Source organism: Anas acuta, chromosome W (genome assembly GCF_963932015.1).
Source record: "Anas acuta chromosome W, bAnaAcu1.1, whole genome shotgun sequence".
In the NCBI taxonomy this organism is placed as follows: Eukaryota; Metazoa; Chordata; class Aves; order Anseriformes; family Anatidae; genus Anas; species Anas acuta.
This window is the reverse complement of record NC_089016.1, coordinates 11,518,178-11,537,329: the sequence shown is the minus strand read 5'-3', so window position 1 is coordinate 11,537,329 and position 19,152 is coordinate 11,518,178. Positions and strand designations below refer to the sequence as shown.

The window sequence follows — 19,152 nt, the reverse complement described above, 5'->3', positions numbered from 1 at the left end:
CTAGTGTAGGACTGGGTCCTTCTCCTTGTAAACATCAAGAAGTTACTTTAGGCAAAATCCTGCAGTTTCTCAACATTCCCCCACACTGATGCTCCTTTCTGTCAGCTGTTCATGTCTGCAGCAGATGCTTCAGCCTTTGTGTGACTGTGCTATCTCTGACAAGATAGTAGCATTACGAGCTGTGGGAACGTTTGGATAATACAGGAGTAACCAGTTGCATAGAACTGCAACACAGAGTCACAGAAAATCAGCGGGTGGAAGGCTGCCAGATTCTACTTTTTCTGTTCTTCATTCTCATGCATGCTGTCGGTTTTTCTGGACCTGTGTCCTGAATGTTATGGGGCTGTGCAGGTCAAAGTTAGAAGGGCCACAACCCATCTGGAGCTCAATCTGGCTATGACTGTAAAAGACAATAAACACTGCTTATAGAAATACTTTAAATAAAGGAGAATTAAGGAGAATCATCATCCTTCATTGGACATGGGGGAAATCTGTTAATGATCAGGTAATGATAAGGTAAAGGTTAATCATAGAATCATAGAATCATAGAATATCCTGAGTTGGAAGGGACCCTTAAGGATCATCAAGTCCAACTCTTGACACCGCACAGGTCTACCCAAGTTCAGACCATGTGACTAAGTGCACAGTCCAATCTCTTCTTAAATTCAGTCAGGCTCGGTGCAGTGACCACTTCCCTGGGGAGCCTGTTCCAGTGTGCAACCACTCTCTCTGTGAAGAACCCCCTCCTGATGTCAAGCCTAAACTTCCCCTGCCTCAGCTTAACCCCGTTCCCGCGGGTCCTGTCGCTGGTGTTAATGGAGAAAAGGTCTCCTGCCTCTCGACACCCCCTTACGAGGAAGTTGTAGACTGCGATGAGGTCTCCCCTCAGCCTCCTCTTCTCCAGGCTGAACAGGCCCAGTGCCCTCAGCCGTTCCTCGTACGTCTTCCCCTCCAGGCCTTTCACCATCTTCGTAGCCCTCCTCTGGACACTCTCCAACAGTTTCATGTCCTTTTTATACTGTGGTGCCCAGAACTGCACACAGTACTCGAGGTGAGGCCGCACCAGCGCAGAGTAGAGCGGGACAATCACCTCCCTCGACCTACTAGCGATGCCGTGCTTGATGCACCCCAGGACACGGTTGGCCCTCCTGGCTGCCAGGGCACACTGCCGGCTCATATTCAACTTGCTGTCTACCACGACCCCCAGATCCTTCTCTTCTAGGCTGCTCTCCAGCGTCTCATCGCCCAGTCTGTACGTGCAGCCAGGGTTTCCCCGTCCCAGGTGCAGGACCCGGCACTTGCTCTTATTGAACTTCATGCGGTTGGCGATCGCCCAGCTCTCCAACCTATCCAGATCCCTCTGCAAGGCCTTTCCACCCTCATTCGAGTCCACAACTCCTCCAAGTTTGGTGTCATCAGCAAACTTGCTCAAAATACCTTCTATTCCTACATCCAGATCGTTTATAAAAATATTGAAAAGTACCGGCCCTAAAATGGAGCCTTGAGGGACCCCACTAGTGACCGCCCGCCAGCCTGACGCAGCCCCATTCACCATAACCCTTTGGGCCCTGCCCATTAGCCAATTGCTCACCCATCGTATGATGTTTTTATTTAGCTGTATGGTGGACATTTTGTCCAGTAGGATCCTATGGGAAACCGTGTCAAAAGCCTTGCTGAAGTCCAAAAAAATTACATCAGCTGGTTTCCCTTGGTCCACCATACGGGTGATCTTCTCATAAAAGGAAATCAGGTTAGTTAGGCAGGACCTACCCTTCACAAACCCATGCTGGCTGGGACCAATGACTGCATTGTCCCCCAGGTGCGCCTCAATACGTTCGAGAACCATCTTCTCCATGATTTTACCAGGCACTGACGTGAGACTGACAGGCCTGTAATTGCTAGGGTCTTCTTTCTGACCCTTCTTGAAAATCGGCACAACATTTGCCAGCTTCCAGTCTACCGGGACCTCTCCAGACTCCCAGGATCGTTGAAAAATAATTGAGAGAGGTTCCGCGATGACGTCCGTCAGCTCCTTCAGCACCCGGGGATGAATCCCATCCGGAACCATGGACTTGTAGGGATCCAGGTGGAGTAGCAAATCCCGCACACGTTCAGGGTCGGTTGGGAGTTTGTCATCCCCACCGTCCCGGTCCTCCAGCTCAGGGCACCCTGGGTCCCGAAGCCCATCATCGGCATTGAAGACAGAGGCAAAGAAGGCGTTAAGCGTCTCTGCTTTGCCTATGTCATTGTCTGTGAGAAGACCTTCCCTATCAAGGAGCGGGCCTATGTATTCTTTACTTCTCCTTTTTCCATTCACATATCTAAAAAAAACCTTTTTATTTTCTCTCACAGACACAGCCAGCTTCAACTCTAGGTGTGCTTTAGCCACACGAATTTTCTTCCTACAAACACGAACAGCATCCCTGTATTCTTTCCATGTCACCTGGCCCTCCTTCCAGTCGCGAAACACTCTCTGTTTCTGCCTAATCTCCATAAGAATGTTCCTGGTCAGCCACGCCGGCCTCCTGCCGCGCCTGCCTGACTTGCGATATTTAGGAATTGCCTGATCTTGTGCTTCTAGGAGGCATCGCTTAAAGAGTGACCAGCACTGGTGGACATCGAGGCCTTCAAGAGCAGCTTCCCAGGGGACCTTGCTGACTAGTTCCCCGAGCAGCCTGAAGTCCGCCTTCCCCATATCTAGGGATGAGGTTTTGGTGGCACTTTTCCTTCTGTCACCGTAAATTTTGAACTCAACCACTTCATGGTCGCTATGACCGAGGCGGCCACCAATCACCACATCTCCCACCAGACCCTCTCTGTTTTCTAGCAACAGGTCTAGGAGGGCACCTTTCCTAGTTGGCTCCGTTAGCACCTGCACCAAGAAGTTATCATGTAATGATAAGGTAAAGGCTGAGGTACTTAATGCCTTCTTTGCCTCAGACTCCAGCAGCAAGACCAGTTGTTCCCCTGGATATTTCTTCTTTCTTGTAGCCAGTGCCAACCATCCATGGTGCACTTTGTGGCAGTTTTTTCTCTCCTCCTCTTTCCTACTACCAAAGTAAACTCCATCAGGGTGGAAACCACTCCTGAAGTAGACATCCCAACCCAGCAGGCTCCTTGCGGCCTCTCAGCCAACCAGACACAAGTCACCTCAGCAGAAGCTTCCAAGCTAGGGGCCTGCTGCTGGCCTTGCAGCTTCTTGTGGAGACACAGCCAAGCCTTGTGCCTCCTCCTGGCCAGTCATGGACTCAAGCAGAAGGGACAGGACAACCCATCTGGGGGCCTTCTTTCTGTCTCTGTCCTCCTGGCTCTGGAGGCAGAGGGGATCCCCCAGTCAGCATGCCAAGCAGGTGCCTTCTGCTGGCCTAGCAGGGCCACTGCCAGATGTCAGCCCAAAAGTCCAGCTCCCGGGGAGAAGTCAAGGTTGACCTGCCACCTATAGATACAAGTGACCTCACAGTCCCTTTCTGTGACACGTTTCTGCTGCTGCCCTATCAAGTGCAGAGACAGAAGTGACCTCACAGTCCCTGCCACAGTCACATTCCTCCTGCTGGGGCAGGAGATTCTGAGGCAGAGCTGAGCTCATCACAGCATTCGCACCCATCTCCTTCTTGTGGCCCACAAGCTGGTCAGATCCATGACCCCTTACATTCATTTGGAGTTAGGGTTTTGTTTAGGTCTCTTAAGCAGTTTTCTAGTGTTAAATAGACCATTTTAGTTCTTGTATTAAGAGCAGAAATCAGATTGATTAAGAGAGTAAGAGCTAGGGGAAGTGACTATGCGCTGACTTTTGTCTTCTAGGGATACGTTGAGGTCAGTCATTAGAGTAGTGGATTCCTGACAGGGAGTGGAGTAGCATTTAGGTGTAGGAATTAAGTTTACAGGTTGAAACTGCGGAATAGCCTCATATAACTGTTTTACGTCACTGCTACAGCAGTATCAGCAGAACCTGAACTGTCTTACCTCTACAAAATCCTTGATTTCTGCTGGCCAAGCCCCTATTCCCTCCCCCAAATCTCACATTTCTCCTGTCCATTCTTCTCCTGATCCCTCCATCTCAGTTCTCTCATTGGTATCAGCTTTCTGATGCCTTTCATGATCTTAGAGTATCCATCACACCTCTGTTGTCTACTCTCTTTCTGAGGAAAGCGGCACTTCAGACATGATGGAAAAGGACACACAAGTCCGTCAGAGCACCCTGCACAATGTGCCCAGAAGCTCTGCAGTGCCACAAAAGTGTGGTTCTTGCCTACAAGTTTTCTTTCCAGAATGGCTCCTATGGCTCCAGGGTATCTTTTCCCAGGCACTCAGTTCCCCAGGCCACACTACTCTTGCCCACAGGCCCCACGTGTCTCTCCAACCTTCCCCTCTCCCCCTGCAGTAGTGGTACCTCAGCGCAGCAGGTTGGTGCATGTCCAGGCTCAGGGGTGTTTCCTGAGGGTCTGCCCCGTGTGGGGAGTGGTGGGGAGGAAGAGAGCAAGGTCATCTCCTGGGGCATGGCTGAGCACAGCCCAGCCATCCTGTACCGCGGGTAGACCCCTGCTCCCAGGCTGAGGCACACATGCACGGTGGACACTTCTCCATCAGCCCAGTTTCATGCAGGGACCTTCAGCGCTGTCCTAGCAACAGGAGTGACCTCATCCTCCTACTCCATCCACAGACAGCTGCTAAAGCCCTGAGTGTCTCTGTTTCTCACAGCTTTCACCCAAGTCTTTCTCCTGGCCCTCCCCACTGCCCAGCACTGCCTCTCAGGTGGCACTCAGTGACCCTTCAGAAGGGCCTTTGGGCTTCCTCAGTTGTCCTGGTGCTTATTAGCACCTTCCTGGCTCCTTCCAGAGCTTCTTGCCCATTGTGGGGACACTGATTCTGGCTGGGACAGTGTTTCTCTCTGCAGATCAGGCCCTGTGGTGCTGTGTTTTTGATACGTGACCAGATCAGTGTTGGTCACCCACGGCTGTAGTCGCTGTTCCTGTGCAGTGTTTGCACAACATCAAGGCCTTCTGTGCTTCTCTCTCTGCCCCACCATCGAGTCAGCTTCCACTAGACCAGGTTGCTCAAAGCCCCATTTAACCTAGCCTTGAATACTTCCAGGGACAGGGCATCCACAGCTTCCCTGGGCAGCCTGTTCTGAGCCTTACCACCCTCTAAGTCAAGAACTTCTTTCTAGTAGCTAATCTAAATCTACCCTCTTTCAGTTTAAAACCATTACCGCTACTCCTATCATGACACTCTGATGAAGAGTCCCTCCACAGCTGTCCTGTAGGCCCCCTATTGGTACTGGAAGGGCTCTTTAAGTTCTCCCCAGAGCCTTCTCTTGTCCAGGCCGAACAAACCCATCTTCCTCAGCATGTTCCTAGGAAAAGTGATGCAGCCCATTGATCGTCCCCATGGCCCTCCTCTGGACTCCTTCTAATAGATACACATCCTTATTGAGGCCCCAGAGCTGAACACAGAACTTGAGCTGTGGCCTCGCAAGCCCTCCTAACAGATCAACATTCACTCCAAACTTGGTGTCATCTGCAAACTTACTGAGGGTGCACTCGATCCCCTCATCCACATCATTGGTGGAAATATTGAAGAGACCTGGTCACAGTACTGGGCCCTGGGGGACACTAAGGACAGGCCTCCAACTGCATTTATTTGCATTTACCATGACTTTGGGCCAGTCTTTAACCCCACAAAGCGTACACCCGTCCAAGCCTTGAGCAGCCAGTTTCTCTGGAGAATGTTGCGGGAAAAGATGGAAATGCCTTACTGCGGCCTAGGTAGACCACATCCACAGCCTTTCCCTCATCCACTGCGAGCATCACCTTGTCACACCTTGAGATCTGATTTGCCAAGCGGGACCTGCCTTTGACAAACCCATGATCCTCCTTCCAGCCATTTTGAGGAGGACATCACATTTGCTAGTCACCAGTTGACTGATAGCCAGGACTGCTGATAAATGATGGAAGGCAGCTTGGTGAGCACTTCTGCCAGCTCCCTCAGTACCCTCAGCTATATCCCATCCAGCTCCATAGACTTGTGAACACCCTCCATGAGGGATGCCGTACGAGCAGTGGTGCCTGCTCACCAGGAACCAGGCCAGCATCCTACAGAGCTGCCTTACAAGGACCATGGCCACCAGGAGAATTGGAGTTATCAGACTCAGCACAGATCCAGTGAGACACCACAAAAACAATGGTCTACAGGAACGGGGAAAAAGGTACAGGACTGGGATTTCCTAGGACAGCCTGGTTCAGAGAAGAGCAAAAACACTGGAAAGGCTGAAAGTCCCAACGGAACCAAAGTCTTTGTGTCCATGGCTATGGCTGCTGTCTTCTAAGCCACTAAAGCCAATGAGGAGACATATTGTTAAAACACCAGGGCCTCATTTCCTCCTCACCCCCACCCATGAACTAGGCAGGGGTTGTACCATTCTCCTGCACTTGGCCATGTACATCCCCATCTCCTACTGCCCCACAAAGAACCCTGAGCAAGGTGTGAAGGGAAAGGTTTCCCTTCCTACAGGCTGGAGGTGAAGGCCTGGCCCTTGTGCTTGCTGACACACATCCAGTTTTCCTACACTTCAGTGTCACCTTCACATTGCCTTTGTCTCCTTGTCCTCACTGCCTCCAGGGTTCTGCTCTAACGAGCTCCAAGGGAGGCTGTGTCAGTGCTGCCCCTCAGGGGGACACTGCAGGAAACTTGCCTCTGACTTGACTTCTGGAGAGATGTCTTCAGTTGTCTCTGAGGGCCTGAGTTTGTGGGCTCATCAGCAAAGTCCCCAGAGGGGTGATTGCAGTGCCTTGGGCTGGGCCTGTGCTGCTGAGTTGGGCCTCGCTCCTGGGACAGAGAAAACACATTTCAGAAAGTCCCATGAAGCAGAGAGACAGCTGTGCCCAGGAGCAGCTCCTCTGCACAGCGCAGCAGGGCTGGGAGCTCTGACCGCAGCTGGCACGGGAAGAGAAGAGAAGGAGAGAGGGCTTGGAGGCAGTTGGCAGTGGGAGGATGCTGCGAGCTGCCTGCAGGAGAAACCTGCACAGCCCTTGACAAGGTAAGGGTCTCGCTGCAGGGCCATGCAGCTGCAGGTCCTGGAAGGGTCTCCTGCTGGGTCTTGTTTCTGGGAGGGCAGTGGGCAATGCAGTAGGCTTTGAGAGTCCTGCTGGGTTGCAGTGCGAGGTGAGGAAGTCTGGCAGAAGCCCCTTGGAGTGTCATAACCAAGCTGCCCTTTTTAGCCAAGAGCTGGGTGGCCAAGTCTCCTTCAGACACTGCAGGGCATGCAGATTGTGTATTGGGACACTCCAGCTTGCGAATATCCAGCTCTGTCCATGGGACATTGTCCTGGGCTGCACACTTCTGTCCCGCAGGATGCAGCTCTCTCCTGGCATCCTTGTGTTATCCAGGTACCTCAAGGAGAAGACACCTCTGTACTAAAACTATGTCTGTGCTGCTGGATGGCTGTCTGTGGGCAGCTGGAATGAGGCGTCTGCACTCTTGCAGGAGAGAAAAGCTGAGATCCTGCTCATGCACCTGGAGATAAGGTGAGGTTTCTGTCTATCTGCACTGGGGTTGGGGCTTCTTTGCTTTAAGCTGTCTCCACTTCTTTGGAAACACGAGTGTGATTGTTCTACTAAGCATAAGAAAATCTGACTCGCTCTACAGTGTGGTTAGAGGTGTTCTTTGCAACAACCCTGCATAGTTCATGGATCTCGTAAGTGGACTGAACTTGAGTTTCCCCTTTGTTCCTGCTTTCTGACTGCTACACAGAAGGAAGGACACCTCTAAAGTCCCCAGCAATCCATGCTTGCAGTGCCAGTCTCACCTAGCATCAGCTGGGACTCAAGAGATAGAGCCGCAGAAAGCTCCTTTTGCAAAGAGAGAGGCTTAAGATGAGAGTGCTCTAAGGCTTGCAGTAGGTTTTCCTCAGAGAATTGTCTTCCAAACTTTTTCTGCCTTCTCCTTCTCTACAGACAACAGTGCTCAATGTCAGAAAATGCCCAACGTCAGCTCTGTGAGCGAGTTCCTCCTGCTGGCATTCGCAGACACACACGAGCTGCAGCTCCTGCACTTCGCGCTCTTCCTGGGCATCTACCTGGCTGCCCTCCTGGGCAACGGCCTCATCCTCAGCGCCGTAGCCTGCCACCACCGCCTCCACACCCCCATGTACTTCTTCCTCCTCAACCTCGCCCTCCTCGACCTGGGCTGCATCTCCACCACTCTGCCCAAAGCCATGGCCAATGCCCTCTGGGACACCAGGGCCATCTCCTATCAAGGATGTGCTGCCCAACTCTTTCTCTTTGCTTTCTTGGTTGTAGCTGAGTATTACCTTCTCACCGTCATGTCATACGACCGCTATGTGGCCATCTGCAAGCCCCTGCACTACGGGAGCCTCCTGGGCAGCAGAGCTTGTGCCCAGATGGCAGCAGCTGCCTGGGGCAGTGGCTTTCTCAATGCTGTCCTGCACACGGCCAACACATTTTCCTTGCCCCTCTGTCGAGGCAATGCTGTGGACCAGTTCTTCTGTGAAATCCCCCAGATCCTCAAGCTCTCCTGTTCAGATGCCTACCTCAGGGAAGTTTGGGCACTTGTGTTTAGTGTTTCTTTGGCCTTTCTTTGCTTTGTTTTCATTGTGGTGTCCTATGTGCAGATCTTCAGGGCAGTGCTGAGGATGCCCTCTGAGCAGGGCAGGCACAAAGCCTTTTCCACGTGCCTCCCTCACCTGGCTGTGGTCTCCCTCTTTATCAGCACTGGCATGTTTGCCTACCTTAAGCCCCCCTCCATCTCTTCCCCATCCATGGATCTTATTGTGTCAGTTCTCTACTCAGTTGTTCCTTCATCAGTGAACCCCATCATCTACAGCATGAGGAACCAGGAGTTCAAGGATGCAATAAGGAAACTGTTTGGATACATGCTTCTTTGCAATCAATAATGTTTGTGATTTCCCTGATTATTTCAGGAAATGTGAGGAAATTTTTTGTTACTATATTTCTCTATAAATATTTTCTACAATTTTTTTCTTTTGATTTAAATTATGTTATCCTTAACCTGCTACCTGATTTTACTATTTATATTTTTTCATTTAGAGTGACCCAGTCATCCAATTGTTGAAAGAAGCAGGTTATGCAGAGAAACAGAATAAATAAAAAACAAAACAAAACAAAACAAAAAAACATCTGAACTACATTGTTATCTGCTGCAATATATTCCCATCCTCTATGGAGCTGGGGGAGCAGCCCCAGCACACAGGAGGGGCTCTGGGTCAAGAGCCCAGCTGCTACATGGAGTTTGGGTCGGGACTGCTGCTTCTCTGGAGCCATGGCCATGGCCAGCAGCAGGACGTGGCCTTGTCACTGCTGCTCTCTTTTGGCTTTCAGTGTGTTCTCCTGTGCTCTTTTATTCGGATAAGCTGTCAGATCTCATATGCCTTGGTGACAGTCCTGTTCTCTCTGCAGTGGCATCCCTGTGGCTGCAGGCAGCAGCAGGCACTGTGCAGCACTGGGTCACAGCTGCCTCCCTGCTAGCACCACAGTAACAAGAGGGTCTTGCTCAGGGCAAACCCAGAACCCTGGACGCCTCCCCAAAGCTGCTGCCAGGAATACAGCCAAGGGGTTGCTCCCTGCTCTTCAGTTTTCTGGGGTTCTAGTGCCAGGTTCTTCACCAGGGGCTCAACAACCCCAAGCAGAGCTACAGGCTGGGAGAGGAGTGGTTGGAGAGCTGCCAGGCAGAGAAGGACCTGGGAGTGATGGTTGATAGTTGGCTGAATATGAGCCAGCAGTGTGCTCAGGTGGCCAAGAAGGCCAATAGCATACTGGCTTGCATAAGAAGCAGTGTGACCAGCAGGGCTAGGGAGGTGATCGTCCCCCTGTACTCAGCTCAGGTGCTGAGAGGAGAGTGATGTAATCACTTGAGAAGCTAAAGTCAGAAGGAAAAGTTGAAGTGACTTGGAGTATTAATGGGCCCCACTGAGGGCTGTTACTAACAAAGCCTCCCCAGGGCTTTGTTAGGGCAGAAAATTGGAGGCCATGATTACAGACAGACAAAGCACTGTGCTGAGAAAAATCTTGGTTGGTTTTAGTGAAGCTGAAGGGCCAAGGCCTGACCACAGCCACTGGGAGAGGAGACCCTGCACCCCCCTGTCTGGCTCGGGGCTAGTCTTGGGGTCTGTGGGATGTGGTGGGTACTGTGATGCTACTAGAAGACCTTCATTATGACACCTCCGCAGCCCTGCATAGTGCTGCAAGGAAGCAATGCCAACAGTCAGCGTGCCAAACAGGTGCCTTCTGCTGGCCTAACAGGGCCACTGCCAGATGTCAGCCCAAAAGTGCAGATCCCAGGGAGAAGGCAAGGGTGACCTGACACCTACTTAGGACACAAGTGACCTCACAGTCCCTTTGCGTGACACGTTCCTGCTGCTGCCCTATCAAGTGCAGAGACATAATTGGCCTCACAGTCACTGCCACAGTCACATTTCTGCTGCTGGGGCAGGAGATCCTGAGGCAGAGCTGAGCTCATCACAGCATTCCCACCCATCTCCTTCTTGTGGCCCACAGGCTGATTAGATCAGGGTGAGCAAGAGAGTAAAGGTAAGGGAAAGGGGCTATGGGCTGAGTTTTGGCTTGAAGGGATACTTTGAGGTCAGGCATAAGAATAGTGGATTCCTGTCAGGGTGTGGAGTAGCATTGAGGTTTGGGGATTAATGTCACTGGTAAAAATAGGGGAAGGGCTTTACATGACTGTTTTAAGCCAGCGTTACAGCAGAATCAACATTGCCTGAACATTCTAACCTCACAGAAATCATTAATTTATGCTGGCCAAACACTTTTTCCCTCCCCCAAATCTCACACCTCTCCTGGCCAGGCTTCTCCTGACTTCCCCATATCAGTCATCATCTTAGGGGCAGCTTTCTGATGGCTTTCATGATCTCAGAGTATCTGCCTCACTTCTGTTGGCTACTCCTTTCTTGAGACTGACATGGCACCTAAGTCAGGATGGTGAAGAACACAAAGGCTGTAGGTGAACCCTGCACAATGTGCCCAACAGTTCTTGTACCTCCCCAAAATTTTGTTTCCTGCCTCCAACTTTTAGATACAGAATGGCTTCTGTGCACCCAGGCTATCTTTTTCTGAACCCTCATGCAGTTTGCCCCAAGCGTCTTGGAGGCAGTGGTCCCCTCTGTGTAGAAAACTGAAAGCAGTCCTAAAGGATGACTTCAGGCAAAAGCTGACACCTCTGACGTGACAACCCCTATCCAAGAGCTCTTCCTCTATGCGGCCTACCAGGTAGTTAGAAAGAGCCGATCTCAGAAACTACATACACAGCAAGTGCCTTCTGCTGCCCTACCATGGACACTGGCAGATGTGAGCCTAAAGGCACAGATCCCAGCCAGGAGTCAAGGGTGACCTGTCAGCTACTTCAGAAAGAGCTCAACTCACAGGCCATTTAACAGCCATTCGCTTCCTGCTGGACTTAGTGTTTCTGACGCACCACTGAGCTTGTAATACCACACCTACAAAACACCCCCTTTTTGGGCCAGGACCTGCCTAGGCAGAAGTGATCTGGTGGTTATCCTCCAAGCTCATGGCACACCAGCTGGGTTTCCAGGCTCTCTGACACACAGGAGCCAGTTCCGTGCCAGTCCTGTGTGGTGCTAGGGCAGGAGGGACCTTGCGGGCAATGTTGCAGCCCCTTGCCTGTTGGTGGTCTCAGCACCTAGTGCACAGTGAAGAACTTGTTTGTATCCAGAAGCCATGAGCCTGAAGCTGGTCTAGCAGACACTCAGGGGAAACACCCTCCCAGCCCCAGCCCCATCTGGCGGTGCTGCTCTGCAGAGTGAGGGGGCTGTGGTGCCTGGGGCACGGGGGCACTCTGCAGGGCCGTGCTGGGCAGGCTGGGAGGCACACCCAGCTCATGGGGTCACTGCCATTGCCCCAGGGCTGCAAGGAATCACTCCTCAGGCTCTTTTGCTGGGGCTTTTGTGTGCCGTGGGGCTGCTGAGCTCTCCTCTACCTTCTCACACGAGATTGAACACTTGAGCTCTGGTCAGTCCACCTCAGAGGAGATCCCCCCTTAGGAGGGAAGTGCTGCAGTGGAGGCCAGCTGTGCCACTGCCGTGCCCACTGCCTGTCCCTGCCTGCAGTCCCAGCACAGCCCCACAGCAGCACTGGCACCAAGCTCCAGGAGCAGCTGGGCCTGACCCCACCACAGGGCTCAGCAGGACAGGATGACAGTGGCAAGAGAGCAGCTCTGCATGCCCCAAGCGCTGGTGCTCCCTGGCCGTGCTGCTGGGATGGGACTCTTTTCCTCTGCACCCCTGCACACGGGCACTGCCTCTTCACCGCCCCTGCAGAGCCAGACCAGGTCTCAGAGGAAGGACGTCAGACCAGGCAGTGCAAGCTACTTCCTTAAGGTTAAATTCACAGAGAGCATTGGTTCACATGCACAGTCTATAAGCTATATTCAACAGACACATCCATATCATTTTAATGGGTGTTCATTAGCTGAATTAATGTAATAAGAATATGCACAAACACAACAAGAAAGAAAACAAAACAAAACAGGTATACTAGTATTCCGCCAATTATTGACATTACATGCCATGTGCAGAAGTAGATCAGAAATTTATTACATCCAAGACACATCTCGCCATCAATTTCCACAAGGCATGCTTGAGCTCCTGGCTCCTCATGCTACAGATGAGGACGTGCTCAGCTGGAGGCAACACTCAGTACAGAACTTCCACCACCATGTCCAGGGATGGGGAGGAGATGGGGGGGGACTTCAGATGGGCCACCATGACAGGCCTGAGAAAGACGGACACCATGGCCAGGTGAGGGAGGCACGTGGAAAAGGCTTTGTGCTGGCCCTGCTATAGAGACGACAGGTCTGTCACCTAGATCCACAAGTTCTAATCCAAATACACTGCTCCAACCCTTGGCAGCTGGGCTCTTTGCCCTGAGCCCCTCCTGGATGCTGGGACTGCTCCCCAAGCTCCAGAGGAGATGGGTAGAGAAGGAAACAGAGACCAATATATTTCTGCTGAGTTCTTTAGTGTCTTACCTCAAAAGGAAACCTGGTGCCGTATGCACATTAGATAATATATTTAAAGGTAACACAAAATTTAACTTTCAGAATGCTAAGAACCATGTTATTTAAAACAAAATAAAATATTGTTAAGATACTAACAGAGAACAATAATTTTAAAAATTGTGTTATTAATTTCCCAAATACCCTTTTATTTCAGTTAGGACTACTGTTATTGATTATGTTATGATAACACTACTTCCGATAAAAATAATGTTATATATTATGAATCACAATATGGAACATAATATTAGTAATTATACATCCTCTGAATATACATCATGGATGCTTAAGAAGCATGTATTGAAGAAGTTTTCTCACTGCATCCTTGAGCTCCTGGTTTCTCATGCTGTAGATGAGGGGGTTCAGTGCTGGAGGCACCACCGAGTACAGAACTGCCATTACAATGTCCAAGGATGGGAAGGAGATGGAGGGGGACTTCAGGTAGGAACACATGCCAGTGCTGATCATCAGGGAGACCACGGCCAGCATTTCTGGAAGCAGCTGCCTCTCACTGACTGACCATGTCCTTGCTGGGAACTGGTTCTCTTTCCCCACATCTCTTTCCTGTCCATGCTAACAGACCCCATCTCACAAGCTGTGTGCTCACACTCACTCAGATTGCACTCCACTGCAAGAATCTTAAAGCAGAGAATCCAAAAAAGCCTTCCTCTTCAGACTAACCAAGCCTCAGTCTTCCTCCTGAAATGCCCATTCATAAATGCCATTCTCTAAAGTATCTCCTAGTCCAAATTACAAGTAGAGTGAGACCCACCCTGACAGATACTATCAGCCATTGGATGTGTCAGCTGTACAAGACCCCTCTGGCAACCCCACCTGCATGGCCCTGCTGCCAGAGCCTCACGGTGTCAAGAGCCTGCAGATGTGTCCTGCCACACGCTGCCCTCTGTTGTTGCACTCCTCAGTGCCTTCAAGCCCTCTCTCCTGTCCTCTCTGTGTGCCAGCTGCGGTCAAAGCCCCAAGCCTGCTGCGCTGTGCAGAGGAGCTGCTCCTGGGCACAGCTGTCTCTCTGCAGCGCTTGCCAGGAGCTCCCCTTGGACCCAGGAGCCCGGCCCAGCTCAGCAGCACAGCACCCGACCATGGCATCGCTTGCTCTGTGCCCTTGGGCTCCCTCGAGGTGTCCCCAAGGCCTCAGGGCTGACAGCTCCCCAAGGCAGCAGGGTCTCTGCTGGGGTGTGGTGGTTGAAACACACTGAACGCATCACCAAATGCCCTTCTCTGAACACAGGGGAGATGACTTTTACAAGGGTGATTAGTGCTTTTAAACTGTGGTTGTCAAACATGATGTGCTTTAACCTGGCAGGCAGCTCAGCACCACATGTCTGTTATCTCACAACCACCTCCAAATAGACAATGGGTTGAAATGCAATACAAGCTTTCAGAAGGATTTGGAACTTTTGCTTCCCTTTCTCAAATACTTCTGCTGTGGTGCCCCATGTGATGATGACACCAGCATGCTGGAGTTGTTCAGGAGGTTCCCTGTGTTCTTGAACACTCTGCGTCAGCCCATGGCAAATGGTAGGGCTGTGTTTCCAGCCCTGGCGCAGTTGATTCCAGGTGGGCAGGACACCCCTCCATGTGAAAGCAAAGTGTGGCTTTTGTACAGCTGTGAAAGGGATGGACAAAAATGCATTAGGAATATTAATTGTGGCATAGCACTTGACTGCCTTTGACTCCAGTTCATACTGAATGAAGTTCTAGCATACCCGGCACAGCAGCACTCGGTGGTGGTGGAACTTGATTCAGGCCACAGAAGTCCATCGTTATCTTTGACTCACCATTAGAATTTTGCACTGTCCATATGGGACTATTAAAGGGTGAGAGAGTCTTATTGATCAGTCCTTGGCTCTCCAGTCGATGAACCAGCTCATGCAGGAGAATCAGGGAGTCTCTGCTAGTGTAATACTGCCTCAGGTGCACGGCTGGTAGTGATTGGCACCTGCTGCTCATTGGCCATCAGCACCTCCAGAGCAGAAGTGTCCTGTGAAAGAGTGGGCAAGGTAGACGCAACTGGTTAATGTCCTCCATCTCCCAGGCAGCTATGCCAAAAACCCACCAGTGAAATTTGGATCTTGCAAGTACCCTCTTTGAAGCAGTCTATGCCAAGGATGCACAAAGGCTCCAGGCTAGTCTCAGTGGGATGCTTTTGCCACTCTTTCCCTGTTAGACTCACTTCAGCCTCCAGTACTGTTAACTGCTGGGATCCCCCTGTCACTCCAGAAATACAAATGGGTTCTGGCCCTTGATGACATCACAGTACACTGTGCACCGCTGTCCACTAGAGCCTGATTCTGCTGTGGGCCTGATGTGCCAGGCCATTAAATCCTTAAAGTCGAATACACACAATTGTCTGTTTTCTCCCCCTGGCTTGAGGCAGGATCCCTCTAGTCCTGCTCATAGTATTCATTAGTGTGTCTGGAGGACTATCTGCTGGAAACTGGAGAAACAATGTTTTCAGAACACTTTTTTGCCAATATTTTTCCTTGCACTTCACGTATCTTTGCCTCTAGAATGGCGGTAGATTTTTCCATCCCTTTTTCTTAGGGCTTATAGGGTTATCATCATGGGGAACTCCCTTCTGAAAGGGACAGAGGGCCCAATATAACAACTGGGCCCAACCCACAGACTTCTCACGGAGAAGAGACATTGCTAAGAAAGTTAAGTGCATGGTTTGGCCCACCGGCTACTACCTGTTACTGGTCTTTCAGGCTGGAAATGAAAAGGTAGCAAAGAGAAGCCTGAGACCAATCAAAAGGGACTTTAGGGCTTTGGGGAGACTACTTAAAGGATCAAGGGCACAGGTTGTGTTTGCCTCTGTCCTTTCGATAAGGGGGATCAATGCTGACAAACAGACTCATCACATTAATACATGGCTTCGGGACTGGTGCAACCGACAGCACTTTGTTTTTTTCGATCACAGGAAAGTCTATGTGACACCGGTTCCACTGGCACCAGATGGGATGCGCCTCTCTCGGAGAGGGGTAAGGATTTTGGCTCAGGAGTTGCCAGGACTGATAGATAGGGCTTTAAACTAGAGTCGAAGGGGGAAAGGGATAAAACCAGGCATGCTAATGATGCATGGTGATGAGCTGGTGATGGTGCACTAGAATCAGAGGGACTGTGTGCCAGTGAGGCCCTTCGGTCAGCTCCACAAGGTGCTGCATGCAATGAGGTGCATTTGAAGTGCTTCTACACAAATGCATGCAGTATGAGGAATAAAATGGATGAGTTAGAAGTCTTGGCCCAGTCCCACATCTACGACATCATTGGCATAAGCAAAACCTGGTGGGATGAGTCCTATGGCTGGTGTGCTGCAATAGATGGTTCCAGGCTCTTCAGGAGGGACAGGCAGGGCAGGCGAGGAGGTGGGGGTGGTGGTGATGTATGTGAAGGAGGGGCTGGACTGTAGGGAGCTTCAAGTTGGGGATGGCAAAGTTGAGAGCCTCTGAGTAAGGATTAAGGGATGAACAAATGGAGGGGATGTCATCGTGGGAGTCTATTACAGACCACCCAACCAGGATGATGACAACGATGAATTATTCTTTGAGGAACTAAGACATACCTTGAGATCAACTACCCTTGTCCTTATAGGGGAATTCGACTTGCCAGAAGTTAATTGGGTATATCACACAGCCAACACGAGCAGGTCCAGAAGGTTCTTAAAGCGCCTAGATGATAACTTCTTGGTGCAGGTGCTAAGAGAGCCAACCAGGAAAGGTGCCCTCCTTGATCTGTTGCTGGAAAACAGAGAGGGTCTTGTGGGAGACGTGGCAATTGGTGGCCGTCTTAGTCATAGAGACCATGAAGCAGTTGAGTTTAAACTTTTTTGGTGACAGAAGGAAAACTGCCACCAAAACTTCAGCCCTGGATATGGGGAAAGCAGACTTCAGGCTGCTCAGGGAACTAGTCAGCAAGGCCCCTGGGAAGCTGCTTTTGAAGGTGTTGGCATCCATCAGTGCTGGACAGTCTTTAAGCACTGCCTCCTAAAAGCACATGATCAGGGAATTCCAAAATATTGGAAGTCAAACAGGCAGTGCAGAAGATCATCCTGGCTGACCAGGGATCTTCTTCTGGAGCTTAGGCATAACAAGAAATTGTATGGCTGCTGGAAGCAGGGTCAGGCAATGTGGAAGGAATCCAGGGACAGTGTTCGCGTTCGTAGGGAGAAAAATTGTGTGGCCAAAGCCCAACTAGAGTTGAAGCTGGCCACATCTGTGGGAGACAATTAAAGATGTTTTTTTAGATATGTGAACAAAAAAAAAGGAGAACCAAAGAAAACATAGGTCCTTTACTTGACGGGCAAGGTCTCCTCACAGACGAGGACATAGGCAAAGCAGAGATGTTTAACGCTTTCTTCACCTCTGCCTTCAATGCTGATGATGGGCTTTGGGACCCTGGGTGCCCTGAGCTGGAGAACCATGCCAATGTGAATGACAAACTCCCAACTGACCCTGAAAGTGTGCGGAATTTCCTGCTCCACCCGGATCCATACAAGTCCATGGGTCCAGATAGGATCCATCCCAGGGTGCTTAAAGAGCTGGCTGATGTCATTGCATGACCTCTCAATTATTTTTCAATAGTCTTGGGAATCTGGAGAGGTCCCAGTAGATTGGAAGCTGGAAAATGTCCCAATTTTCAAGAAGGGCAAGAAAGAAGACCCTGTCAACTACAGGCCTGTCAGTCTCACATCAGTTCCTTGTAAAATTATGGAGAAGATTATCCTAGGAGTTATTGAAGCGCACCTGGGAGACAAAGCAGTCATTGGTCCCAGCCAACATGGGTTCATGAGGGATAGGTCCTGTTTGAAAAATTGGATTTACTTTTATGATAAGATCACCCATGTAGTCGATCAAGGGAAACCAGCTGATGTGATCTTTTTGGATTTCAGTAAGGCTTTTGACACAGTTTCTCAAAGGACCCTACTGGACAAAATGTCCAGCATACAACTTAACAAAAACATCATGCAACGGATGAGCAATTGGCTGAAGGGTAGGGCTCAAAGTGTTGTGGTAAATAGGGCCACATCAGGCTGGTGGATGGTCACCAGTGGGGTCCCCCAAGACTCCATTTTAGTGCTAGTCCTCTTCAATGTCTTTATAAATGATTTAGAGGTAGGACTAGAAGGTGTTCTGAGCAAATTTGCCGATGACACCAGACTTGGAGAAATTGCAGATTCTGCTGAGGGTAGAAAGGCCTTGCAGAGAGACCTGGACTGATTGGAGAGCTGGGCAATCACCAACCACATGAAGTTTAACAAAGACAAGTGCTGGGTCCTGCACCTGGGATGGGGCAACCCTAGCTATACATACAGACTGGGCGATGAGATGCTGGAGAACATCCCCACAGAGAGGGATCTACGGGTTGTGGTTGAAAGCAAGTTGAATATGAGCCAGCAGTGTGCCCTGGCAGCCAGGAGGACCAATCGTATCCTGGGGTGCATCAAGCACGGCATTGCTAGTCGGTCGAGGGAGGAGATTGTACTGTTCTTCTCTGCCCTGGTATGACCTCACCTTGAGTACTGTGTGCAGTTCTGGGCACCACAGTACAAGGACATTGAACTGTTGGAGAGTGTCCAGGGGAGAGCAATGAAGATGGTGAAGGGCCTAGAGGGGAAGACGTATGAGGAGCGGCTGAGGGCACTGGGCCTGTTCAGCCTGGAGAAGAGGAGGCTGAGGGGGGACCTCATTGCAGTCTACAACTTCCTCATGAGGAGGAGCAGAGGGGCAGGAGCCGATCTATTCTCCATAATAACAGTGATGGAACCCAAGGGAATGGCATCAAGCTCAGGCACGGGAAGTTTACGGTGGACATCAGGAAGTTCTTCACTTATAGGGTGGTCGCACACTGGAACAGGTTCCCCAAGGACGTAGTCACTGCACCGAGCCGGTCAGAGTTTAATAAGCATTTGGACTGTGCCCTTAGTCATATGGTCTGAATTTTTGGGTAGACCTGTGTGGTGCCAGGAGTTGGACTTGATGATCCTTATGAGTCCCTTCCAACTCAGGATATTCTATGATTCTATGGAATTTTTTTTTGTGACTTTTTCCCATTGTAACAGAAGAGCGGTAG

General features: G+C 50.6%; 1 protein-coding gene across 1 annotated transcript; it reads left to right on the top strand.

Annotated features, from left to right (window-relative positions):
• Positions 1 to 7,975: 7,975 nt before the first annotated feature.
• Positions 7,976 to 8,911, top strand: LOC137847082 (olfactory receptor 14C36-like). The gene has a single exon (XM_068665336.1). It carries the CDS (start codon positions 7,976 to 7,978, stop codon positions 8,909 to 8,911), a length of 936 nt encoding a protein of 311 aa, XP_068521437.1.
• The last annotated feature ends 10,241 nt before the right edge of the window (positions 8,912 to 19,152 follow it).